This window comes from Micromys minutus (genome assembly GCF_963924665.1).
Source record: "Micromys minutus genome assembly, chromosome: 23".
Lineage (NCBI taxonomy): Eukaryota > Metazoa > Chordata > Mammalia > Rodentia > Muridae > Micromys > Micromys minutus.
Window position 1 is genome coordinate 42,322,060 of NC_137958.1, and position 21,682 is coordinate 42,343,741.

The following is a 21,682-nucleotide window of genomic DNA, read 5'->3' on the forward strand; positions in this document are numbered from 1 at the left end:
GCTGACTCAGACAGATCCAGATACCCACAGTGAGTGAATGGAGCTCAGGGACCCTTATGGAACAGAGCAGGAAGGACTGTGGCCCCAGAGGGGATAAGAACTCCACAGGAAAACCAACAGAGTCAACTAACTTGGACCCTTGGGGTTCTCAGAGACTGAACCACCAACCAAAGAAGATACATGGGCTGGGCCTAGGCTCTAGGCCTCCCCACATACATGTAGCAGATGTGCAGCTTGGTCTTCACATGGGTCCCAAACAATTGGAGTCAGGGCCAACCCAAAAGCTGTTGCCTGTCTATGGGATACGGTCTTCTAGCTGGGCTGCCTTGTCTGGCTTCAGTGGGAAAGGAAATGCCTAGCCCTGCAAAGACTTGAAGTACAAGGGTGGGGGGCTATCTTGGGGGAGCCCTACCTGCTCAGATGAGAAGGGGAGAAGGTAAGGGGGAAAGGATTGTGGGAGGGGATGACCGGTAGGGGGGCAGTGGGCCGGATGTAAAAGTAAATAATAAATAAATAAATGAAATAATAAAAAAGCAACAGCTACAGATGGTGACATAAACTAAGATCTCAGCCACTTATGAGATCAAGGCAGGACAATTACAAGTTCACAGCCATTCTGGAAACAAATCAAGACTCTGACTCAAAAAAAAAAAAAAAAAAAAAAAAAAAATCAATATAGGGCTAAGGATACAGATATGTGGGAAAGTGCTTGCCTAGCATGTTAGTTAGATTCTACAAACCTGACACAAGTTAGGGCCATCCAGGAAGGAGGAATGGGCATTTTCTTGATTAATGGTTGATGCAGGGGGATCAACTCATGGCTGTCAGTGCCACTCCTGGCAGGGGGTCCTAAATTGTATCTGGAAGCAGGAAGGCGAACTGGGGGACCAGTGAGCACCTCAGCTTGAGCTCCACCCTGAAATAAACCTTTTCCTTACGTTTTAATCATGGTACGTTATTGAAGTAACAAAGAACACACTACATAACCAGCAAGGGCCTGGGTCCCATCCCCAGTACCACAAACAAACAACTCAAAACGAGCAAGCAAACAAACAAAAACGTACTTATAGCTTGATTCAGAAAATTAGAACGGTAGAGACAAATCTAATTTTTTTTCCTCCTAATTGTTCCAAGCAGAGGGAAACTGGTAGGGTTCTGAGGGCGTTGCTTCAAACCCATTATCTTTTTCTAAGCAGGATACAACACTAATCGTGAATATAAGGGAAAATCTTCCACAAATCCCTAACTTGTACTTTAGCCTTTGAATGCTAAGACAAAGAACATCCTAACTTTCCAGATGGATGCTCCTGTGACCGCAACTCCTTATCTTCAAGTTGTGCAAAACCGTAGCCCCGCCTTTCTATGTGTAACTGTCTATGCACACACCCAGTTTGGAGGGCTACTCACTGAGAATCCACAGGGGCCATTGTGGGCAGCAAGGCATTGGCAGTCTGGTTGGCTCAGAGATATTTCCATAACGGTTGGTATTCAGCAAGGAAGCATCACTCGGTCAGCTCTGTGGCTCACTGGGCCCGGACTGGTAATCTAAACATGCCTTTACGGAGTTGTCACTGACTCAGTAGAGATGGGGACTGAATTATGACAAGATACTTGACTCCCTTGTCCTCCTGGACACACAACAAACCCAGTAGGTGCTAAACAAAGGCCATGCCATAGGAATTAGAAAGCAGACGCTGTGGAAATGGCCTATGAAAGGACATGCAGGAGCCTGTGGCCCAGCTTTGCTTTTCTTTTTTTAAAGTGGATCCCTTTCCATGTTCCCGCACCTACTCCCATTCTTGGGAGTTCTTTGCTCTTCTCAATAAAGCATCTCTAATTCTTACAACATTATTCGCGTCCCTGACATAATTCTGAGACACAGAATCAAGAAATGTCAGTAGGTGACCTCTGGACTTAGACCTGGGCTTATAACATCACCTTGATTTCTTAGCATATAGAACAGTCATTTTTTCCTCCATATTTTTTTTATTTTTATTTCAACTCGTGGTAACTATTCACTAAAGAAAATAAAAATTCTCAGAAAGAAAACTGATCTTTTCTATTTTTGTCTTGCTAGACAAAAATACAAGAGTATCTTAAAAATCACTGGCTATTAAGGATTTATGAAGACTGTTTCTGCTGCAGACGTGACTCAAATCCTGATGGCTGCTTCCTTCCTTTCGCTAGCCCTGGAAACATCTCCACAGACAGGGAAGGGAAAGAATACATTTGTTTTCATAAATTCAGCTCTGCTCACCAAATTCATTTGTTTACAATGTACAACCTGCACAAAACAAATATACTTCAGCCAGTCAATTGCCAGCCATCATAGGGGAATTCTCAAAGACAAAACCCGTCATGGTTTACTTCGCTGAAACCAATGAGAAGCCAGGTTCGTATTATGCATCAACACTTAGCATACATGCTGTACCAGGTATGCTTACAGTGTGCTGCCATTTACCGAGGGCTGCTTTCAAGGCTAGGGTGGAGCCCATGAGTTCTGTCTGGCACTACGGACGCGGGTTAGTAGAAAGATGGACACCTGGTTATTCTGTGGGAAGCTCTGGGTTAACTGCCCTGCACCGTATGAGAAATTACAATCATAAGCATATTTCACTTTGAAAGGTAAAAGCACTTAAGTTCTAGAAAAGAAACTATACCACAATTTTAAATAGTAAAATATATGGCATATTGGGAGAGGGTCATAAAATTTGTTAGAAATGGGCCTTTTCAGGTTAATCTTTAGCTTTGAAGAGTCAGTGCTTCACAAGGAAACCATGGTAGTGAAGAGGGTTCAAATCATTTAGAGGGCTTTGTTTTTGTTTCCCCAAATAAAGGCTTTAAGGTGACATGTCTCATGGCCAACACAACTTTAGAATGATGTTGAGCCCATGGGAGCAATCGTGTCTCTCAGAATAGAGCTTCCTTCTCATCAGATCTGTGGCGATGCTGTGACAAGCACCGGTTGGGGGAGGGCCCATGTGAAATGCCGCTGACCTCCTACAAGTATAATGGATACTTTCTCCTCTCTTCAAAAGAATCTAGCCCCACATTTCAACAGTGCTGAGGTTGAGAAGACCCTGCTTTAGTTTAAATATCACTTTAAAGCCCAATGGTCAGGCTTTTGTTTTCCTTGATTATAAAATGTGGATCGAACTACAAAGACACTAACCACTGCTCAGTGACAGTTGGAGAAAAAGCAAAGTCCGGCATAAATGACACTACTGGGAAGAATTGATTTTAAAATATCCAGAGTTGGGATACAACACTTTTCTGATACGTTTGGCGTACAATGTCTCTACTTCATGAACTTTTAACTTCACCTTAACGTTCTGCCTGGTGTCTAGTAGGTATCCATTGAACACCTTTTTGTTTATCTTTGACAGGGTCTCACTATGTCCCTGGCCTCATGCTCTAAATCCTCCTGCCTCAGCCTCCTGCACTGCAATAATTCGCCACCCTATCCAACCTCAGGAAGTCTTGAGCGTGATGCAAAGAAAGCTGCAGCTAAAAGTGGCTTGTTGGTCACCCCCTCCCGGTCCTCTCACTATACGTTGGCATGTGGAGCTGCTCAGTGTCAACCTTCCACCACACAGGAGTCCAGTTCCCTCAGGGAGTGAGACAGAAATATCCCGGCAGTTAGATGAGGACTTGGCACGGAGCTAGCTCTCTGCAGCTCCCACCAGTGAGCTTCCAAACACTAAGAGAGAAAGGAACCTCTCCAGTCCTTCAGCTCTCCTATGCAGCTGTTTCCATAGTTCACTGTATAGGCATTAATGCCCTTTGATAGTCCCCAAGGTTACTGGAGCTAAAAGAGCATTTTATACAAGGAAATGCTAAAATGGCCAAGTTTTTAAAGCTCCGATGCAAATAACTGAGAATCTGCCTCCTACAGTTAGCCTATTTATACAGTTGGAGAGGAGGATTTTTCTATCCTTAGTATAGTCAGTGTTCAGTTCTCTCCCGAAAGAGAAGGGGAAACAGGCATGCAGATGAGCTGCACCAACCGATGCTGGGAGTCAGGGCTGCTCTTTTTAAAACCCAATTTTCTTCTTAACAGAAAAGGATGTTCTGAGAAGTGGGCGTGGCGATACATGCTCGCAATCCCAGCACCCAGGAGGCTGAGGCATCTTGGCCTACAGAGCAAAACCAGGTAGACTATTGTTTACAAATTTTCTAAAGTAATTGCTGTTGTAAAGCTACTGACTTTTTATATGGTAACTGCTTTTAGTCTTAAAAAGAAAAGCATAAAAAAATGCCAAGATGCATAATATCATTGGCCTTGCCCCAAACTTATATTTACAGACTCTTCTGAAAAGTCTCTTGTTACCTATCCAATGATCAATGAAATTTTTTATAACTTGAAAGTCGAAACATACAGGATAAAGTGATTTAGAACGTGAAACAGCTCAGTCTTAAACACATTTCTAAATTATAAAGTGTCTAGGTGCTTCACAATACAACCATTCGCAAATCTAACACAGTCCCGGGTACAAATCAGTTATCCCTGGTTTCAAGTATTAAGCTCAAATATCTTCTTTTTTTTTAACTAAAAACAACAAAAAATGTACTTTATTTGCAGACACATGCTACACTTGATACTGCTTAAAGAGCTTTTGGTTCTTAACTTATAGTTAAGTTTATCTACTAATATGAAATAAAATTCTTTACACCCTTCTTGTCAATTTCTGTCTGTGGCATCAATTGGCCAGTAACTGTAAGTCATGTTCTGATACATGTTATCAGCAACTAGAAGGAAGACACATTTGAACCCAAGTCAATATTAGAGCAGGACAATAGTAAATCCTGGTACTTGAGTCTACTTCGGTACCACAGGTATGTGAAAACTCCATTAGTACCCACTCTTTAAACCAGATCTTTAAATATTTAAATAAATCATAAACATCACTTTGTTAAGAAAACCTCTAAGAAGATCTCACACACTGAATTCCATAGAAGGTCTGTGACAACCAGGAAGGCTCCTGTGTAAGCCCACGTATGGTCCTGGATGTATCTTCCTCTTTTAGGGCTCCACATGCTCTGTTTGATTTCAGTCTTTAAACATAGGAGACTTGTCTCAGCTAGTGCTTCTCCACCGGCTATGCTGAAGCAGTGCAGAAAATTTGGTTTTTCTTGTTAACTGCTCTTAAGGGGCAGGGAGGAAAGTCTGACCTTGGGTTTTTTTTGTTTGTTTGTTTTTGTTTTTGTTTTTTGTTTTTGTTATTGTTTGTTTGTTTTCTTCTTCTTTGGTTTTTTTGATAGAAGGTTTCCCTGTTTACCCCTGGGTATACCAGAACTCACACTAGAGACCAGGCTGTCCCTTAAACTCAGAGATCGGCCTGGATCTCCAGGAATTTTGCAAGTCCTCCTCTAACCTTTAATGAGAGTTTACTCCTCTCATTAGAACTTTCAGTATTTCAGTGCATGTTATCACACCTCTAAAAGAATTAAGTACTGACAAAAATATGTTTATATAGTGTTATGCCAAAATGCCTTTAAAATATGTATATGTATCCTTCTTTTTTTAAAATAAAGTTGTAAGAAAGAGGAAAAAAAAGAACTTTCAGTATGACCATTTTGAGATAAAAGAGGAGTTCCTTGTTAATAAATAACTTATTTTTTTTTAACTGAATTTTCTAGAGATTCAGTTTCCATGTCAATGTGTACGCTTTCTTTCTTTGGTTCTTTCTTTCTGTTTGTTTTGTTTTGTTTGACAAGAGGTCTTGCTATGTAGAGCACACCTTTCTTGAACGTCCAGGGATCTACTTGTCTCTGCCTCCCCAGTGCTGAGCTGCATCACCAGCACGCCTGGCTAACACTTTTTTTCGGGGAACTTTACATCCACTGCTTCAGTAAAACCACCTCACTGCATGTGATCAACATGATGGTGGGCGTGGATCAGGATTCTCTTGCAACTGTGTTTTTATAGCAATGCTATAAATAGGTGCAATCAGCCATAACCTCATCATATCTTCAATGGAGCATGCACATAAATGACAATTCATATTTTCTATTTCTCTTTAATTGAAAATAAAATTTTTCCATACATTCTGATTCCAGTTTACCCTCCCCCAAGTCCTCCAAAATCTCCCCTACTCACTGTAAGTTACTTTCTATTAGAGAACAGGAAATGCATATCATAATGATTAAGATTTTTACTTTTATTTTCCTTACTTCTTACTTTAATACATCCTACTTAAACATCCAATTTATCTATAATATCCATGGTGGGTTAGCAAAGCACCATGGAACTATTTCATGAGCATGAGAAATAGAATCTGAGTAGGGTTCAAACCACCCACTGTGCCATGTTAAGCTTCCTTGTAATTCAAATTCTGATCCTGTTGAAGATACACACTTGATACTTGGTGAACCTTTACTTGTGCTCTTCCAGCTGGAGATATCACAATTAAAGAAAACTACGTGTGCTTTCTAAAACATAAGAACATAGCATCGGCTACGTGTCGACGGTGTGAGTAAGCAGTGTGAAGGTGCACAGAGCCAGTGTGTTTCACCTTAACACAATAGAAGAACACCCAAAGACAAGGTGGAGTCCTGCATTCTGTATGTGACTTGGTGACTGCTTTCTGTAGAAGAGTCACAGATGTTAGTACTATTGTTGTATGTATAAGAAAAATAAGGGGAGAGGGAATATGTTTTTGTAGATGTGTCGTCAGGCATGGGAGTAGGGGGTGCCTCCTCTGGTCCCTGGGGGGCTGAGGCATCTCTTCCCCCTGAGGGACCAACCACAGGATAGTATAGTCTAGAATAGAGTTTATTCAGGGCATGGGGAGGGGAGTTGAGAGGGTAGTAAAGACAGAGAAAGGCAGAGAGAGAGAGAAGAGAGGAATAGAAAAGTAGAGGCCAGCCATGGGCATGTAGAGAGGGAGGTAGTGGCGGGGGGAGAGGACAGAGCAAGAGCAAGAAGGCAAGAAAGAAAAGGGGAAGGGAGCAAGTAGCCCCTTTTATAGTGAGTCTAGCACACCTGGCCCTTGCCAGTAACTGTGGGACGAAGCTTAAACAAAATGCTAACAGCTATATTCTCAATGTGGAACAGAACAGACAACACTCACAACCAAACTGTGTCAATGTCTACTGAATAAAGCTCCTTCTTTAAAAGGCCATATCCCCACACTGGTGCTGGCTCATGATGATACAACTGAACTCCCATTGAATGAGCAAGCTGTTCTTGCCCATGAAAGTGATAATAAACAATTTCTAGATGTGGAATTAAGATGTGTGTTTCCACTCCTACCTAGGCCCAAGTTCTCACCCCTGTACAGCTGCCTGTGCCCCTGAAAAGCTGGGAACACTCTTCCTTGCACATCCTATGTGACTGTCTGCCATCCCTAGTTCTCTTCTTCACCATAAAAGCTCTTGACACAGGCAACAAAATCAGCTGACATGTTACAGATTCTCACATGTTAAAATAAGGTTCCTAGGAGAAAGTTTAAAGAAATAATCTTTAGTAAAATAAGATAAACCCATGCTTTGTATGTAATAATTAAAATCCTTTTTGTGAAAATACCAAGAGTCAAAATATATATAATTACATACAAATGGGTATAGAAGAGGGAACAAAACAAAAACAAACAAAAACCAAAAAGCAAAATCTATAGCCAACTGATCAACCAAAACAAGTCAGGTTGTAGAAGAGTTCCTGTCAGAAAACTGCATCAAGAGAATTCAACATTATTTCCAAAAGCAAATGTAATTAAGGTGAATGTCATTCTTTGTAAGCTATTACGGAAATATCTTTAAGTTATTAGAGACTCTGATAAAAATAATTTGAAGACATTTTCATTTCAACTCTGGAATTTTTGAAAATGGAAAACATCACTCATGACTTACAAAAGAGGTAAAAAGATAGATTGTCAGTCAGCAATATTTTTATTAATGACTCTCTTAATTTTCTCTGACAGATCTCATACACATATAAGACATCAAAATACTAACTTTCTAAAATTGTATGTCCAAGGGTCAAATATGCGATGCATAGAAGAATCCCTGATTAACACAGTGGACATCTCAAGTCTACCATTTTTGATGGTTTATTCTCAGTGTCTCAACAACCACATGGCTTCAGTTTGTCTGTCTTGTTAAGGCTGATGTTTTGAGTGAGGAGTCTACATTAACCTGATTTAACACCGTGAATGTGAGTGATTTGGAAGTTAAGAAGAAAAGCTCTTCTGCCATTGCTCCCCTCCTAGACATGTTAGAGGTACACCCTCAGAATGTTCTTACCCGCAGGGCCTCAATCACGAGGTCTCTGGCTTCTAGTTCACCCTCCATCACGCTGAGGAGCATACGCAGCTCTGATTTGCTGAGGTTGTCCACATCAAACTCCTTTTTCTGGAAGGGATATTGAAAATGAAGTCAGTACTGACATCCTTCCTGAAGAAGATGGATATCTGAAACCAAGCATGATGGCTTTGGGAGATCAACCCACGTACTAAGTAGGAGCTGGGAGTTCCCAGGGCTCACTAGCTCTTCATTCTAGCCTTGACAAATTCTAGGTCAATCAGCAACTGTGCCTTTACAAAGGGGGGGGGTGCAGTCAATGCCTGAAGAATGACATCCAAGATTGTCCTCTGGTCTCCACATACATGTACACACATGTACATTCCATATGCTCATACATAAATGTGCATATATACAAAAGAGGCCAATAAGGATAGACATGAAGGACCTATGGATCATTTCGAAACAGCAGCTGGGTGCAGAACTGATATTCTCTCCTAGAGAGAGAAAACTACCCTCAAAAGAGATGTAGTTGTCTGGCTGCCTAAACATCTGGACTTAGAATCTCTCCAAACTATGCAGCCCAAACTTAAAAGGCTCTGGAGTCGATAGCAAAACAGGCCCGGCCATGGGATGGGAGTGGGGGAGGGCACTAATTTTGAGGGTAACAAGCAAACACAGATGTATTCCTTGGTGGGTCCCTGACATAGTGGCTCCTGGGAGGGTATTATAAATTCCAGGGCCTCCAATAATAACAGATCTTGTTTACAGAACATTCTAGAGCAGAGGCCACCAGCTGGCAATCTATACCCCAATCTGGCCTACAGATGTGTTACTTAGGTCGTGAAGAAGAGTTTCATCTTCCATTCAGACTACATTAGAAAACCTAAACATTTTACTAAGCGTTTTAAAACTCAGTCTGCTCTTCAAGTCAGATATTTAAGCTTTCTCAGATTTCCAATGCCACAGGCAAGAATCCAGAGTTGAAAAACAACGTTCCTGTCTAAGGAACAAATTCTTCTTCATACTGTCAACTCTCCCCCCACTCTCTCACAAACACACACACATACACACACACACACACACACACACACACACACAGAGGCAAGCAGAAAGAGATGCTTTCAATTAGCCTGAACCATCACCAATATAGTTGTCCTGATATGTCATCAGGTGACATTGTTACCAAGATACAGAGATAAATAAACCTATGTAGTTTCTTGCCCTTCTATAAAGGTTAAGATATGGTTCATGGCGTGGAGGAAATGGCTTCTTTGAGACTCAGGAACAGTATGAGGAGTCTGTACAAGGGTCATGGTAGTCCTATTCCATAACCCACAGTCTTCTAGCCCTACCATTTTTTAATCTACAACTTTCCCTGGTGAGTGCTTTCAAGTTCTCACTTAGCCTTGCACAGATAACCAATGACTCTAAATTCTTGTCCTCAATACCAACCTCTTTACTTATGACTTCTACATAGAGGTCTTCTGGCATCCATTTTATAGCTGGAGCTGAGCAACTCAGCTCAAAATGTTAGTAGAGTTTGAATTGGTGTAGAGTACCAGGTCCCTGTCAAACACCCATGGTCCCTCTGCACTCTGTGTAGACACCCTTGACAAAACCCACTTACTCCCTACCTAATGACAACCTAGTTCATCACCATATGTCTCCAGACATCTGAGCTCAGAAGTTGTTCTTCGAGGCATTCTGGAACTGGATTGCATATTTATGTTGTGCTCAATGTTTTCCAAAGTATTCTTAAATATTCAAATTTAACCCAAAGGACACTATTGCCCCTATTTTTAGTTGAAAAGAACTACAACTCAGGAGTCAGAAAGTATATACACCTCCTGCAACTAGTAAACAGTAAACTGGTGCACCAGCTGATCCTGAGCCTGAGCCTGGCTTTTCTGTGCATGTGGTACACAGCACCAATGCTCCAGGATGCAATGTGTGAGGATCACATTAAATCCTATCAATCAGCCAATGAGAAATGGTTTGGGATTTAAGTATATGACATGAGACTTTTATGAATACACAAGAGCAATCACAGCAAAGCCCATGACTTCAGGAATTGTCAGAAGACAGGACCAGAGCCAGTCATATCTCATTCACAAGGAACCTTTAAGGAAGAGAATTGTGATTTACAGTGGCAAGAGATTAGACCTAAATAGTTCTCCAAAGAAAACTTTGTAACTAAATGGCTTCTTTTTACAAATAATAATAAAAACACAATTTAGTCGGCTACTGTAGACATTCCCCGTAAGTGGTAAAGTTCAATATACGGTCTATAACTCTGTCCTACAGATGGTTGTATATTCCAATGGTTCTCAAACTTCGGCATGTGGATGGAACATCTGAGACTTGGTCATAGACAAAGCATGGCTCCAATCCAAAAACTGGAACCAATGAAGGTAGGGGTGGGTATGAATTTGCCTAAGGAGTTGCTGCTGATGATGAAGGATGGAGAATACTTTGAGAAACACTTCGTTAAGTGATCTTGTCCACACGTTGAAAAGCTTGACACTTAATCTGTACATTACTTCTGAGTACTTCCCAAGAATATATGAGTAAAATTCAGCACAGAGTTTAGATGAGCCATTGCTATTAATAGCCTAGATGATCTGTCTAGAGAAGAGCAGGTTGCTGCCTAAGTTTTTGTTTTTTTAAAATCAACCAACCCAAGTTCAGGAAACTCAGCTTCTTGACAATGAAGACCAACTCTTATCCTAGTTTTCCACACTGAGACTACAATTTCTCTGTGCTTTAAAGAATAATGTTTTATGGATGCTGCTGCTGCTTATTCCAAAGATTTTAATTAATTTTGTGTCTTACTGTTCTTGTTTCATGAACAAAGCTCTCTACTTGAAGGACTAATAAATTATAAAAGACAGTGCCAAGATCCTGATTCCTGGTAAGAGTCCTGTTAAGAGCGTGCCCTACTTCCATCAGCGGCATCATGGCATGTGACCCACAACCAGCTCTTCCATTTTTCTGTATATCATGTCAATAAAAGGGAAATTTATTAAAGGAATAACACACTGCTACAAGTGTTCTTGCTGAACCACAAATGTATCATTCAGAATGTTAATAAAAAAAGAAAGATATCTTCTACCACCAAGTATTAAGTGATATAGTATTTTGAACACACACAGTTTCTGCTCATCTCACTGCTACTACATCAACTCCACCTCTGCTTCCTCAGTAAAGCATTACTAAATGCTTGATTTCAACAATAAAATTCTAATAATACTTTCAGATTGCTATTGCCTAGTACCAGATACCTTCATCCTCACTTTAGTGAAACCTGGAGAAAGAAAGTACCTGAAAAACACGGAGGAGCTCCAAAGACTCTGGCTATTGTACACATTAACAGTACTCTGCTGCTTCTTACTAAAAAACAAAAAGGTGAGCAAGCTCTGAAGCTAATACCAGGGCCAGATGTGTATGAGGGTTGAGTGTGGTGTAATAAAGCTAAACACATAAAAATGCCATCAGAAAACTTTGTTCCTGTGCAGGATGATTAAACACACACACACACACACACACACACACACATAGCACTTAGATATTTTCTGGGGTAAACCCAGAGCTGCATGTATGCTAGGCCAGTGCTTTACCACTTAGGTATTATCTGAAGCCTCCTTTGACTTCTCCATCTTGAAACAATGTCTCACTGAGTTTGGAAGGTCAGTCTTGAAGTCACTCTTGTATCCCATACACACCCTAAACTTACAATCCTCCTGCCTCAGTCTCCTGAGTAGCTGAGATGACAAGCATGTCCCATTAGCTCTGGGAGGTGGGAAAAGGGGAAGAAATGAACAAAGTCCTCTGGTTTTATTTCACTTAAAGTGGATTTGGTCTCCCAAACCTACAGCACAGAGATCTTGGATATTAAAAAAAAAAATCATTAATGTATTTTGGTTCAAGACTAAGCTTAATTATCCTATGTCTTATGATGTTTATTTTAAAACAATCATGATAATCTAATTTTCAAAAGAAGATAGATAACAGAATACATGGCTATTCACATAACAACCTTAGGATCTTCAGAGTACTGAAGAAAACCTGAAGACTGTCCCCCTCAAGAGAAACAGTTCAAACTATGTTTTATTACTGAAGTAATTTCCCAATTAAAAAAATGCAAAACAAACAGTAAGTCCAGATTACATCCTTTCAATGACAAAGACACTAAGGAAATAATAATAATCATGAAACCTAAGACAAGAACATGAAATATATTTATCCTGAGGTCATTTGTCAGAAAAGTAATCAAACCCATTGAATCTACTGTTCTGAACACCTATTGTAAAACAAATTGCCTGAGACTGGTCAAAGAGAAAACATCTGCCTTGAGATGAAACAAGTCATGTCTATTAATGTACAGTGTGTATTTATCACGGAGGAAACTGGCCACTGGCTTGATCTCCGGTTTATGGTTAGCAACCTTTCTTACACAGCCTACATCTATCTGCAAGTCTAGGGATTGTGCCTCCCACTGCAGGCTATGTCCTCCCACATCAGTTATCAGTTAAGAAGACATTGTATCGATATAGCCAATTCCTCAGTTGACAGTTCTCCTTCCCAAACTTTTGTTTGTGTCAAATTGGCACCAGATGCTAACCATAACAGGAGCCAAGAAGCTTGCAAGGGATATTCTGGGCAACAGTGACAGAAATGTCCCTCAAACACAGAGCTAGCCATTTTGCTAGGCTCTTCCCTTCCAACACTAAGTCCCCCCTTTTCAGCCCCCATGAAATCCATCAATGCCTTTATACGCTTAAGTAGGAAGGAATCTGAGAAAGCTGAGGGCTTGAAGACCAGGCAAGAGATAGATTTGGAGGGCAAGTCGCTTTATCTGCTTTTAGTAATCTCTAAACAGCAGGTACTAGACAGTTTTCTAAAACCTCCTCTAGCTCTCAAGTGCCTTGATTTCATGGGGAAAATTGATTTTGCATTTTTGCTTCAAAGTTACACAAATGTGTTTTTTCCTAGTTTAATACTTTACACTAAGAACTAATTGCATTCAGATCTCTGTAAGCCAGCCAGTTTCTCTAAAGACAAGTAAAAGCTAAACAGAGGGAAACTGATGAAATATCGTGAACCTTTCAAATCTTGGATGCTGTATTAACACGATTAGAAATTAGGTGCAACTTTCTAAATATTTAGAGCCTGGATTTAAACCAACTATATGAATTCAAGGGGGAAAATAAAAAACATATGGTCCTCAGGACTTCAAACTAATTCAAAAACTATACCCAGGTGTGGTGGCTCATTCCTTGGCCTAAACACTTGGGAAGCTGAAGCCAGGTGAAGCCAGCTTGGCCTGGGCTATGGTGAGATCCTGTCAGAACAACAGAAAGAAAGACAGGGGGAAAAAAAGTGTGGGAGTGTGAGTATATCTCAGAGGAGGAGAGGGGAGGGGAAGAGAAGTGGGAAAAAGTCTCTCACCCCTGGTTTTGCTTTCCCCAACCCACTTTTCTCACCCCCACCCCTGGATTCCATCTTTCTTCAGCAAATGGGGCCAACTTCATGCTTGTGTGCTCTTGTAGACTGCAGAAACCTTTCCCTTCCTCCACTCAGTCTTAAGAGTCTGTCGGATTTTCTCATATGGCAATTAATCACAGCCTGCCTAGTGCATTTCCCCAAAGTATAAACTCAGCTTAAGCAAAATCTCCCCGTCCTCACCAGCTGGCAAGGCTCGGAGAATATTACATCTTCACAGGCTTTTATCTAACAAGAGAAAGCATGCTATGGCTCTGGGAGTAACTAAGACACAAGATGACTGGCTACTCCAGGGCCACCTTCAGTCACATAGAGTAACACTATGGAAGGAACTGAGGAAGACCTTTGGACTTGATGGGACCTCGGGGCCTTCCACGTACCTCAAGGCAGGCAGCAAAGCCTGAACACTTTGACACTGGACAAGCAACTGTGTGTGGGAGGAGGAAGCAGTGATGAGGAGACAATGCCAGGAAGGGAACCGGGGCATGGGCATAGCTAATTTTAACCACAAGAAAGCTGGGAGGGGGTGGGGGGCTAGAAAAGTGACTTGGGCAGACCTTTTCCTCCTCTTAGCTTTCCTCTTCTTCCACTTTCTTTTCACAGAATTAAGAATGTCCATTTCAGAAAACTAGCAAAACAAAAGAAAGCAGAAACCACATACTTTTCCATCACAACTCAGATTCCCATGCAGCCTAACAGGAGGCTTGAATCAGCCCTTTGGTGAGAAGCCTTCCACATCTAAAAAGTGCCACAAAGGAGTTTGTAACACACCACATAATAAATCTTGGTTATCTGCGACTGTCAAGTGCCAACACGATGGTTTTTCAGATAAACAAAGACCTAGAAGGTAAAATTGATGGTCTTGGAGTTACCAAGCCCTTTTGAAGAACTTGGGTCTTTGGCATCATTTTTGGTGACTTTTTGGTGAAATAATGAAATGCCCAAACAAAATGTCAGCTGTGTTCCCACTTCACAAATACTGTCCTTGCCATAGACTTCAAACAGATCACCAACCTAGTTCTTTACTGAAAGTGAAGAGTTTGGGACTCGAATCACTATTTCTCTATGGTCCAAAGCATGCCTTACACAGCATCTGTAGTTTTTGTGTATAAGTTATTTACAATCGATACAACCAAAATCTCGGCAGAACCTCACCATTAATTGCTACCATAGCCATTACTCTCAGTAACTCCTGGACAGAGAGTGGGAAAGAGGGGAGGGAGACAGGCCTAAAGGAAGGAGGAAGGGAGGGAGGAAGGGAGTGGGAGGGGAGAGAGAGAGGATGTAAACATAAATGTGTGTTCTTGCGTGGAGACCAAAATCAAACTTGGCAATCCGTCCATGGCTGGCCTCACCTTGCTCGTAGAGACAGGTTCCATCATTAAGCCACGGTTGCCGAAGCCAAAGAAACCCTTTGGTCTCAACTTCCCCCAACTGAATTCACATCACCATGCTGGGCTTTCTTAAGTGAATTTCAAGCTCTTCACTGACTACAATATCACTCCAGCCCAAGACAAGGCCTTGTAAAATGTAATATAAGTCTTGCAGCATGCAATCAGTGGAGAAGAATTTAATTAAGGCTCCTTTCAAATGAGCTGAAGTAGCACGACCTCAGAGGATGAGCAGAGAGATGAGTCCGTTTCTTCTATGCACTTGTAAAGCTGAACTCCAGTCCTGTATCCCACGTACCTGTTCCTGTATCCCATGTACCTGTCTACTATTCCAAAGCCTTAACTAATCCCTTCATTTCTGTCCGATCTTTTCCTGTGCTCAAACCTTCTGGGATTTGTCTCTCACCCTATCAACCAGTCCTTCCTCTCCATCCTAATGTGTGCTGTGGCATTAACGTTAATGTTGGAAAAGTCCAGAAAGGGAGTAATACGTTCATCAACACATGACCCTTCCATCCTCAGCCTCAGTCATCACAGGGAAGACAAGACACTGAAAAGAAAACTAATAACACTGGCAATCAAAATTTAAAAACGGAAATCTGGAAAGCAGTTGACACATTAAGAAAGGCAGCTTAGAAACCGGAACTATAGGAAAGAAAATGGTGCTGGTGAGATGTCTGAGCAGAGAGAGGTCGCCCAAGCCTGATGGAATGAGTATGATTCCTGGAGTCCAGAGAAGGAAGAAGAGAACCGGAGTTGTCTTCTGACCTCCACATGTAAGCTGTGCCATGTATGCCGCCGCCCACCCCACAGTAAGGAACAGATGTTTACAAACTTTAATGCAAAGGCCTGAAGATGTAGCTCAGTTAAAAATCACTTGTCCATAGGCCCAACCCTCATAACTGAAGAAAAAAGACATGAAGAAAGTCAGTTTATTGACTTAAGACCTGAAACATCTGAAATGTTTACTATCATAAACCGCAGACCAACATCTTCAATGTCATCTTGTACTACAGAGTGTGTCTTCCAATTAGCTGCTTAACATCAAGTATTGTAAGAGCTTCTAGTAATGACCCTTATTTAAGAAATCAACTCATACAACTCTCAAAGGCTTCTACTCTCCCCAGGCCACAGCCTTGATGGTCACATGATGAACAGCAGCTATCTGTCCTTGCTGATGAAGTACTAACACTGTAAAACGTTTTGTCGACATATAAACTTATGGGAAACACATAAGAACAGAACCAACTGGTAATTTAGCTTTGGTATGGATTCAACCACAAATGGGCAAATGCTTTTTAACACAAGATTGCTCCTATGGGAAATTTAGCAGCAGCAGTGATCTCTGCAAAAATAAACAGAACAGATGCAGATAGAAACATGCAAGCCATTGTTTAGAAAGCAACGGTGTAACGTGGAAAAATTACCTCCACCCTAATCCTTCAGACTTTGCAAAACCTAAGCTGTGTTCTAATGCCTATAGCTGAAATGGTGACAGCTCGCTACTCAGCTTTGAAAGCCTTTAACATGGGATGGCTCTGAAGGAAACTCAAGAAACGGCATGGGTGCACACCACTGTCTGCCATTTCTGTTCCTATCCTTCCTCTCTCTCTGAGAGAGCAGCACAAATATCCTCCCACCTGGATTAATCTCAGTGCCCGCATGAACCATTTCCAGATCCTTCCACTAGGAAACCTCTCTCTGGTTGTCAGTCCTAAGATGTCTATCCACGTTTTCTGTACCTGTCAGGGTTTGACTCCTCTGTGTCCTGCAGAGTTTACCATAGTCATGCTTTAAAGGGTCAAAGGTGGTAAAGATGCTGCCTACCCATGATGCTTCCACCTTCGTGATTGATGAGTGATGTGTGTTGAGTTCATGGCATTTCCCTTTTAAATTATTCTATCAAATTTTCAACGTTCCCCAGCTACTATGAAACTATAATTTCATTTTTGTCAAAAGTAAAAACCAAAACTAGCAAAGAAGGCCCCTTTCATTGCATCTGCATTTAATACTGTTACCTAGAAAACAAAATCTACAAGGTGCAACACATAAAGTTTAACACTGATGTGTTTTTAACCAAAATCGTGCCAAGGCATTCCTTGTAATTGCAACCCTCACAGGAGAATCTATACCTACGCTTTGCATATTAGCTAATCCAGAAATCCTAGAGCAAGGAGAATGCTGGCTGCCTCCCCAAATACAGCTTTAAATGGATCTCCATTTTTTTTTCTCCTCACTCCCAAATTCCACAGTGACAATAAAAAGCAGATTCTGCTTTCCACACTGCCTAGCAGAAAGAGTTATATTCTGAGCAGAAATAGCAATATGGCCTATAAAAGTCATCGCGTTTGGCTAAGGTACTGAAAATAACCCAGGCTCCCAGCATGGATCAGAACATAGACTATTAACAGGATCCTATTGAATAATGGCGCTGCTAGCTCAAGGTGCTTTCAGGATTTAAACAACGAAGAACAAGGATAACAAACTAAATTTAAAACATTCCACTGGAAATTATATTAAACTGCAAACTATAAATTAAGCCAGTTCCTAAGCAACAATCTAAATAGAAAAAAAAAAAACCCTCTGAAAACATGCACTTTCAAAAATAGCCAATGGCTTTGAGGCTTCACTAGCTTGATTATGTAGCCAAATGTATACATAAAATCCCACAGGATGTAAACCAGTCTGAAATAAATCTCTTCAAGGCAAAAATCTCACTAATATTTAAATATATATATTTATTAACGTTTTTGTTGGCAAAAAAGCAAAATATAGATTTAATTTTTAACCATTAAATGAAAAACAAGTATGACAAACAGAATTTCTCTGTTTTCTTTAGCCAAAGCAAACAAACAAAAACAGCCTAAAGCCAGGCAGGTGGTGGTAAGGGCGACTAATTTCAGACTTTAGAGAGTGTGAGGGTGGGGGTGGGGTTCAGGGTAAGCTTTAGCTAATTGTGACCCTGCCTCGAAATAAATAAAGACCAGCTTACTCAAGTAGCTAATGTTCAGAGTCCCCTTTTCAAGTGCAAACTACCTGTAAAAAATAAATATAGCCCAATTTTACAGGATAAAAAGTAACATTTTTACTTAAAAGTAAACAGTTACTTTAAAAAAACCCTACATACTGTTACAGCAGGTTGGACGCCTACAGGATCCCTTGGGAATAAAGAAGCAGGTTCTTTCCTGGAGATATTTTTTTTTCTTGTTTCTTCCCCTTAACAAAGGTCAAATCATCAAGCTCCTAATTTATCCGAATTTGAATCAGGCTCCTGACACTTGACAAGGAACACTGACCTTGTTGGAACAAAAGTATTCCTGACAATGCAATTTTGTTTACAGTCTTCTATATCACACATCAAAAACCACGTGCTGGTGTTGGTTTATCTTGTGCTTGAAATAGTGTGGGCACAAAGGGGTGTATTCTAACTAGATTAAACAAACTATCAGCCTTCCTGGGGGATAAAGAATCGAGTTCTGCCACACCTCCACTCCTCCCCTCGCCTCCTCATGAAGAACGGGAAGGTCGATAATTTCAACTCCCAGAGGGACTTGTTTTGATAGACAAGTTCCCCCTTGTCAGAGAAAGAAAGTAACTCACCAGTGGAAAGGCTTCATTTGAATTATCTTTAAAGTTCTTATTAGCAAAGAATGAAAACCTCAATCCACCCCCCAAGTTCCCAGAGCCCAGAATCTACTTGCACGATGGGGGTCAGTAGTCTCCCCTCCTCTCGCGTTCTGCTTTAAGCTAACACCCCAAAGTACCTTCCTCCACATCTTCTTTCCCCTTCTCAGAGGTGGGAAGAAATTCAACAGCTCGGGTTGTTTACATCTGGTCCTGCCCTCTGCTGCCCAGACCAGGATTTGGATCTAGAGGTGGGGGACACTGAAGGGTCGCCATGCGGGGCTCAGCTCACTCCGTCTCACTCGGAATCCCCCCCCCCCCTTCCCGAAAGAGCTGCTGGATTTGGCCAAGAGTGGGAGGCGCTCCCAGACCTGTCTTTCTTTGCAGATCTTTTGCAGCTCTAGCAAGAGCTGTTTCCCCAACCTGCGAATGCTTTCCAACCTGGCTTTAGGGGTCAAGACTCCCCAAGCAGGGTAGGAAGGGGATGTATGTGTACGCAAGCATTCAGAGTATCAAAGAAGGGAGCGGTTATACCCCTAAGCAAGTCAAGACTCCAGGGAAAGGGAACAATGTTTTGACACCAGGTCCAGAAATCCCAGCTCAATCCCCGCTTTAGCTAGCTAGGGAAGAACATCTCTACAGATGACTGACCTAGCAGCAGAGAGCTAGGACCCAAACTGCTGGTGTTCGTGGGGCCTCTCCCACCAGCCTCCACACACACAGACACACAAAGAGCATCCCCACACCTGCCTGGCGATGGCTCACCTCTCCCTCTCTGCCACCCCAGGTCCCCCGAGAGGTGTCAGGCACCCCGAGACTCGTGGTCGCTCCGCGCCCGGGTGGGGGGAACAATGGGGACTGAGATCCTCCGTGAGCACCCCGCGAGTGGGCGAAGGGGTCACCAGGGACGCGTGTGGAGGGTCCAGAAGGACCGATCCGGGCCCTAGCACCTGCGAGTAGGGGGTGGCGTTCCCCCACTTGAACCCGCTTCTGGCCCTGGGAACACCCCGGGAAAGGGACAGACGAAGGGCACACCCCTGGGAAGGAATGGGCATCCAAGGGAAGAGGCACGGGAGAAAGAGGGTGTCCCGGAGAAGGACGGGAAACCCTTGGGAAGAGAGACTACGGGGAAGGAGAAGGAACCCCGTACAAGTAAGGGGGCACCCCCAGAGAAAGACAAGGCATCCCAGGAACGAACGGGGCACCCCTAGGGGAGTGTCCAGTGGGGACCCTGGCACCACCCCCAGCCCGCGTCTACACCGTTCCCCGCGCCCGGGGAACTCGGTTACCGCCGCCTCCGCCGCGGCCCCCTCCGCGTCGCCCGGGGCGCGGGACAAGTCGGGCTCGCAGCTCGAGCTGTCCGTCGCCATCTTCCTGCTCCGGCGGATCCGAATGCGAGCTCGGAGCGGCGGCGGGGCTCAGCTCTCCCGGCTCGGGCGGCGCTGAAGCCGCTGCTGGCTGCGGCCGCCGCGCTCGCAGCCCCGGAGCTCGGCCGCCCCCTCCCGCCTCTCCGCGCCGCCCCTGCCGCTTAACCCTCTGCGCGCCGGAGACGCGGCGCCCCGCCCACCCACACGCCCGCCCCGGGCGCTCCCACGGGACCTAGAACCAGCCCCGGACCCTGGCGGCCTGGCTCCGATGCCGGGGGAGACAGACACCTCCCGCGAGGCGACCGGCTGGCCAGATCTTTGCTTAGGCAGCCGGGCACAAGCCGACGTGGAGGCCAGACTCCTGGATGTGAAACAAATCTAAAATCTAGCAAGCGTTCCTCACTTCCATTAGCTCCAGTGAGGTGCCTTTCTTAATATTTCCCAGCCCCTGTCGCCTGCATTTGTCTCTCTTGGTTTGGACGCCCGGCTTTGTTTTATCGCGTTTTCGATACTAGTCCTCTCTAAAACCATCAGCTGAAAGTCCGAACCCACAGCTGAAAGTCTGTGTCCAGCTGTTTTTAGCATCCCTCCTCCTCCTCCGTGGCTACCTATCTGCTTGGTTTTCATTTCAAGGAAGGGGGAATCTCCCCCCACCCCACCCCCATCCCCTCCCAAGCCTAAGGTCAGTTCTGAAAAAAAAAAAAAAAAAAAAAAAAACCCACCAAGTATCCAGTGATGTCTTACTACTTTTCAGAGAACAGTAACTCCCCTTTGTACAGGTGAGGGCACAAGGATACACGCTTGGACCTTTGTCAATATGGTCACACGGAAATGGATGGCTGGAGTTTGTGTGAATGAGTTAGGCCCAAGCCTACCGCCTCCTACCTCTAATTCTGTTCTCATCCTTTCCTGCCAACTCCCAGGATCTGAAAAATCTATCACCTTATTGAGACCTTATGGCAAAGACCTTCCCAAATCTCCAGATCCCTAAAACTGTTTTGAATGCACCAAATCAGGTGGAGGCACTAAAACTGTGTCTCCGTGAAGCCAAATCTCCACACCACCTAGTCCCACGCTTGAAATTCTGGAAGATGAGGGACTGGCATTTTCAGCACATGGGTTATAGATCAAAGCCTTTAAAACAAGCAAGCAAGCAAACAAAAGCAAACAAAGAGGAAACAACAAAAGCCCAGTTTGCTCCTATGGACCAGTTCTGACACCTTAACTGTTCACTTTCCGAACTGGGACCGAATATTGGCACAAATCAGAGAAAATATTTTCTCCAAAGACATTGAAAGGAACTGGCCAACAAAATCTAGGATGTTCCCCTGGGAAGAGAGGCCCAGGAAACACACCTGGTGGAGGTTAAGGGTCAGAGCTTAGGAACCACCTGCAGGTTATCCTGAGTGCAGAGTTCCCTTTGTTGACTCCGAGCTTCAGGCTGACAGCTCACCTCCTCAGCCCTTAGGCTTGTACTCTAGGTCCCCACACCGTTTTCTTATATTTAGTCAACGACTCTCTTGAAATTGCTCAATATGAGACTATCTAGACTCC

General features: G+C 43.0%; 1 protein-coding gene across 4 annotated transcripts in view; it reads right to left on the bottom strand.

Moving 5' to 3' along the window:
- The window catches only part of CTTNBP2 (cortactin binding protein 2), a gene marked incomplete at its 5' end in the record, with an annotated part of 137,984 nt that extends 117,853 nt beyond the window's left edge, over positions 1 to 20,131 (bottom strand). For 2 of the 4 annotated variants that reach the window (XM_080936326.1, XM_080936325.1), the window contains 2 exons: positions 8,245 to 8,352; positions 20,051 to 20,131. In XM_080936326.1, coding sequence (XP_080792452.1) covers positions 8,245 to 8,352; positions 20,051 to 20,131 — 189 coding nt within the window. Of the gene's footprint in view, positions 1 to 8,244; positions 8,353 to 20,035 lie in introns of all 4 variants that reach the window. The other 2 variants (XM_080936324.1, XM_080936323.1) reach the window with 2 other exon arrangements.
- Positions 20,132 to 21,682: the final 1,551 nt, after the last annotated feature.